The following is a 6,000-nucleotide window of genomic DNA, read 5'->3' on the forward strand; positions in this document are numbered from 1 at the left end:
AAAAAATCGGTACTACTTTACTATACCTGAGACACCTGGAAACCATTTCTTTCGCACTTTTTTACATTGCTAACGTACTATTCTGCATTCCGGAACACTTATTTAGGTGAAATAATTGAATTTGTTAGGAAAGTAATGTATATTTCTTACATTTACGAGTACTTACTGTTCTTGTTTATTTCCACACACAACATGGCGATAGCTTACCGTTGATCGTTCCTTGAGCCAGAAAAACCATTGACGTTAGCCCAAAAATCCACGATAGCCCCACAAACCATCACGGGGACGAGGTATGCCTACTAGGTTAGGTTAGGCCTGTTAGGTTTGGTTCCATTAGCACTCCTTTCGTTCAATTTAGCATATACGGACAATACGAGAGCGTATTGTGCTCTCATGCAGGAAGCAAATGGCGACAGCAGCAATAGCGCGTCGGAAATAGATTTTCGTACAAAACCACATGCATTCGCATTAAAATGAATCAAAATTACATTCCCGAACATCAACAATGCTACAGAAAATGATTTGCGTAAGTACTTTCTCCTGTAAATTTGAAGAAATCTGTCTCAGGTATAGTAAAGTGTTACCAAAAAATCAAAAAACAATCTGAATCGTTACCAAATATATTATTTCTTCACTGACATAAAACTCCCATTCTAGTGTTAGTGCATAACTGTTGGTGTCTGTCCTGTGTTGTCAAAAGGGAACTATGGCATCTGCAATAAAGATAAAGAACATACCGTTTTCACTACTAGCCTACCCTAAATTCTCAAGGAAAGTCTCCTCCTCCTTCCTTCCCATAAATTGATTGATTGATTTGGTGTTTTAAGTCCACTTTATGCACAGTAAGGCTAATCGTGACTGTACCTACAGTTTAAAGTGGGATCCGAACCACTTGTGCCTCCACCAGGTATCGAACCCAGGATGGTAAGAATTGACAATATAGAGAAAGTCTGTAATTCACTTCCTACTTCTTGTACTCACTTCTTATGCACTCCTGGTGACATATCTGGAGTTACGATGTGGGGGTCGCGTGTTAAAATTGTACATTTACGTGTGGAAGTTGTAAAATAATGTTGTTATTTACCGCAATAATTCTCCATATGGCATGTTCCGTAGTGATGAAACATTGTTCGTCGGTTACGTGCTACAAAACTAGGAATTGCTTATTGAAAGTGATCATTGGGCCACAAATCATTCACAGATAACCATTTCAGGTAAAGTTAGGTTAGGTAAGCATAGTTATAATATTTTGTTCGTAAAGCTACACATATACTCCACCGCTGATTTCAGGAAAAATGGCATGTTCCGTGAAACATTGTTCGTCGGTTACGTGCTACAAAACTAGGAATTCATGGCTAAACTCTTCTTTACGTCCTTATTGTCTTTTGGTGGTAACCGATGGGAGTTTACAACACTGCAGGCTCGTCTTTGTGTCCCCATTGTGAATGCGTGTGTTTTGCTAGTTTGCGTTCTCGGTGCTATGTGCGTGTGTTTGGTGCATGAAAAAGAACAGGTTAAAAAAACTTGTAGATAGTGTAAAATACATTTATCCCCCGTAATAATTTAGTGCATCGTCCAAAACCGTGCTTGCAGACAGGTAAGTACCTTTTTCTTTTTACACTTTCTGTTCACGATAGCCCCACAAACCATTCACGTTAGCCCCAAAAACCATGCACGGGTAGCCCCACAAACCATTCACGTTAGCTCCAAAAACCATGCACGGGTAGCCCCACGAACAATGCATGATAGCCCCACGAACCATGCCTATGAGGTTAGGTTAGGCCTGTTAGGTTAGGTTCCATTACCACTCATTTCACCTCTAATTATGTGCTTCATCATCGAAAAATTTCCTCAGTACTTTCAATTACGCATATCCGGACAACATTGGTTTTTATCGATTTCCTCCTCCAGGTAATTTTTCCTCGCTTTGGGATTTACGTTGTTGAATTCCTTATACCAGGGCATGAAATTTCAAGTTTGAAATCAGTCGCCGGACTAAAATCTTGGGTCGCCATTATTTTATATTAATAAATAATAAAAATATGAGCAATTATTAAAAAGTTAGGAATTAATGTTTGTGTAGCGCTGTCGTTCTGCACTGAAGTACGACTTATCAATCGCAGCTGCTGGGTCAAACTCTGACAGGGAGGATGGGGGGGACGGGGGGTCTGTTTACGAAAACTCTGAGCAAATCGTCCATTGTCTCAGTCTTCAGAGTTTTCCTGTAAGTAGTCTTGAGTCTGTTGTGACAGCTGAACCTCCCTCACATGAGGCTGTGCTCATTGGTAGAACAGCACAAAATGTCAAAATCTGGAGCAAAGTGGAAACCTTGATGAACATTCCGCACTGTGGATCAGCACTGTGGATCTTCTCCAGCGTCTGATTTAAAGCTGGAGAAGGAAACAAAAGTTTGTATTCTGTCCACTCTGCTGACAGAACATCCATTTTCTCATTATAAAGGCTCGGGTTCAAGTATATGTACAGCTTCTTTATTTCTTCCGAAACTGAAGAATATTTTCTTTGGGAGGCCAACCCAAGGTGTCGAAAACATGCAGAGATGCAATCGCATCTGTTGACATAGACGGGAATGTTTCTGTGATGTACAGCTTCGCATTGTTAATTAAGTTTCCTCTAAATGTCTAAAACTCTTGCACATCACTGATCTTCCCTGAAATGGATACATGGTCCAAGAAATCTTGTTCGCTTGGTTCAACATTAGATTCCAGGTCAGCCAAAACTGAAATACAGTGTTCAATTCTTATTTTCAGAGATGAAATCAAAAGAGTCTTATTTTGTAGTGCCACGCTTAAAGGGTTCAATTTCCCGTAGAAATCCAAAAGGAAGTACAGAAGCTTAACAAATTTAAATTGCTTCAAACATTTCAGCAAATCCTTAGCTTTAGTGCCATCATTGTATTTTCTATGGGCTACCTGTTCAAGATGGGTCGTAACAGCTTTCCATGATTGCAAGAGAACTCTTATTGCACGTTCTTTGCTGGCTAACCATCTAATAATGTGGATATAACTCAGTTTTAGAATTTCTTCTATAACTTCTGCCGTTTCTCTCAAGAGTTGAACTCTTGAGGCGTTTTTGACACACATTCGAAACAACGAAATTTTAGTCGCCAGCCCAAAACTTTTGGTCGCCAATGGCGACCTGGCGACCGGAAATTTCGCGCCATGCCTTATACAATAAGCTTTCCAACGATATATGACAAGTATTCCTTAGAAAAAGGAAGTAAAGTAGAGTCTTACTGAATTCCTTATTGAAAGTGATCATTGGCCCACAAACCATTCACGGAAGGTTAGTTAGGTTAGGCAAGCATAGTTATAACATTTCGTTCGTAAAACTTATAACATTTTGTTCGTAAAACTACACTTATAAACCTATATATATATAAAAAAAGGTAACAGTTAGATATAGTAAAAACAGATTTCTTCAAATTTACAGGAGAAATGATGGGAAAGTACTTACGGAATTGAGTTCCTATGGACTTTTGGAAGCTGGGAATAGTGTTTTTTTTCCTTTTGTGCAACTTATTCGACCAGTAAATAATGTCATTTTTGACATTAATGTATCTCCGTTGCACGATAGCTCGTGCCACCATTACCATAGACTACGTGAATCAAATGTTCCATGCGTTCAAATATGTAACCCCCTGTCAGTGTAGCAACCACACGGTAGTTTTACAAGATGACGTGTGAGCGGTTCTTTTTTCCAATTTAATTTTCTATGTTTGGAGCAAATTGACAATATAGAAAGTCTCCAATTTTGTTAATTTTCGGTATACTAACTAATTTTGGCCTCCTAATCATGAATCTGTTGTAAAAAACTGGGGGTCACGTCTGGAAATTTGAAACAAAAGCAGATTGAATTTTTTATATATATAGGTGTATATGCGTAGTTTTACGAACGAAAATGTAATCTCCCGTCATTGTTTCCAACCACGCCGTTGTTTTACAAGAAAATGATTTATGATGTTCAATTTTAGTACGAACCCTATTCTTTCGATGAATTTAGGGGTGAAATGAGTGCTAATGGAACCTAACTTAACAGGCCTAACCTAACCTCGTGTGAATGGTTCGTGGGGCTACCCGTGGATGGTTTTTGGGGCTAACGAACAATGTTTTATCAAAATGTACAATTTCCAGACGTGACACCCGGTGTTTTACAACAGATTCGTGATTAGGAGGCCAAAATTAGTTAGTATACCGAAAATTTACAAAATTACAGACTTTCTCTATATTGTCAATTCTTACCCTATGTTTACCTAACCTAACCTTCCGTGAATGGTTTGTGGATCAATTTTTGCTTAAAAACCTTTTGTGAATAGTTTGTGTGGCATTTTTCAGTTCGTAAGTTTGGAAACACTGCATATCAGCTGACAATAGACAATGTGAGTCAAGATTTGCCAGCCATATTGTGTGTAACAAAAGCGAATTAGCAACAACCAATAAATACTTGGGCATGACTTGAGATGACCGGACCGCTCTCCGATTTTCTTCATATTTGACATAGTTAATAATTGAGGCCTGGTAATCACGAATCTGAAGTAAAATTTGTACGAAACGTCTAGAAATTGCAAAATAATTGCGAAACATTGACGCTAGCCCCATAAACCATTGACGTATGGTTAGGTTAGGCAAACACAGTTAAAATTTCATGTCGTGGTAGTATCAGGATCTAGAAATTGCAAATAATTGCGAACCATTGACGCTATCCCCACAAACCATTGGCACTAACCCCACGAACCATTGGCGCAAGCCCCACAAACCATAGGCACTAGCACAACGAACCACTGACGTATGGTTAGGTTAGTGTCGGTCAGATTAGGCAAACATAGTTAAAATTTGGTGTCATGGTAGTATCAGGAATATATATTTGCTTGTGAAACAAGAAAATTCGCGAAAATCGACGGTTTCCATTCCGAAAACTAACGCCTTATTTTCGCTTATTTTGCAATTTCTAGAAGTTTCCGACAACTTTTAACCTCAGATTCGTGATTAGGAGGCCTCAATTAGTGAGTATGCCAAATATGAAGAAAATCGGAGAGGGGTCCGGTCATCTCAAGTCGTTGCGAGAAACTCCCTGTATTGTTAAATTATACGTTATATCATTTAGTGTTGAATACATTTGTTTATGAGAAACAAATCCATACTTTCAAAATATCTTGTCACTTATCAAATTACGGGACATACAGGTTATATCAGTGTTATTATTGGAGCATCAACGACATTTCTTTCTAAGATGTTTGCAAATTATGAAGCATACATATATATAAGACTTTCGTCTCTATCATATATCTTCTTACCTTCCGCTAAGCATTAACATTTTTACAAAAAAGTATTTCCAGCAAGTCTTTTGATTCTGACGAGTAAACAGACTTGGCTTGCGTCCACCACAGACAGATTTTGTTACTTTTCCCGCACCGTGGAAAATGATATAACGTGCGTTTGGGGGAAATATAAATAATATATTTTACGAGTGAGCATGACTTAAATGAATAGTATGAGTGACCATGACAATGCAACATCAAATGAATGAAATATACAGCATAGTAAATATTATTATTGTGGAAAGTAAAGTCGTGTACAAATTGCACTATCTCAAGTCAAGCCAATAAGACCGAGTCTCTCTTATCGCACAACACGAGATCAACCATGCGTTCTGACGTCACCATGGAATTATTTCGTTGTAATGGAGTTCAATCGTAGCCGACGACGTCGGCTAAGAGTTCAATAGTGTGACGTCACAGCACACGACGCGCTGGGACTGAGTCTTCACATTGAGAGAACGTGTTTTCTTCGTATCCAATTCAACGGTATTTTCGTTCGGAAGGGGTAGCTTTAATTATTGTGTCAGCAGTTAAGAAAAAAAATTGTGATGTGCATCGTACATCAATGTAAAGATGAGATTTCGGAGAATACGTCTATATATAAAATATACCTTACAGATGAGAATGTAAAGAATAATTGTAGTAGGAAATCGAGTAAAGCGAAT

The 6,000-nt window shown here is 38.4% G+C and overlaps 1 protein-coding gene across 1 annotated transcript in view; it reads right to left on the reverse strand.

Annotated features, from left to right (window-relative positions):
• Nucleotides 1-5,416, reverse strand: part of LOC146003289 (succinate dehydrogenase cytochrome b560 subunit, mitochondrial-like) — a 50,917-nt gene extending 45,501 nt beyond the window's left edge. The window contains exon 1 of the mRNA XM_083141528.1: nt 5,312-5,416. Coding sequence (XP_082997654.1) covers nt 5,312-5,331 — 20 coding nt within the window. The 5' untranslated portion in view covers nt 5,332-5,416. The remainder of the gene's footprint in view (nt 1-5,311) is intronic.
• Between the last annotated feature and the right edge of the window lie 584 nt (nt 5,417-6,000).

The sequence above is a fragment of the Lepisma saccharinum genome, chromosome 20 (genome assembly GCF_977018435.1).
Source record: "Lepisma saccharinum chromosome 20, izLepSacc3.1, whole genome shotgun sequence".
NCBI classification, from domain to species: domain Eukaryota; kingdom Metazoa; phylum Arthropoda; class Insecta; order Zygentoma; family Lepismatidae; genus Lepisma; species Lepisma saccharinum.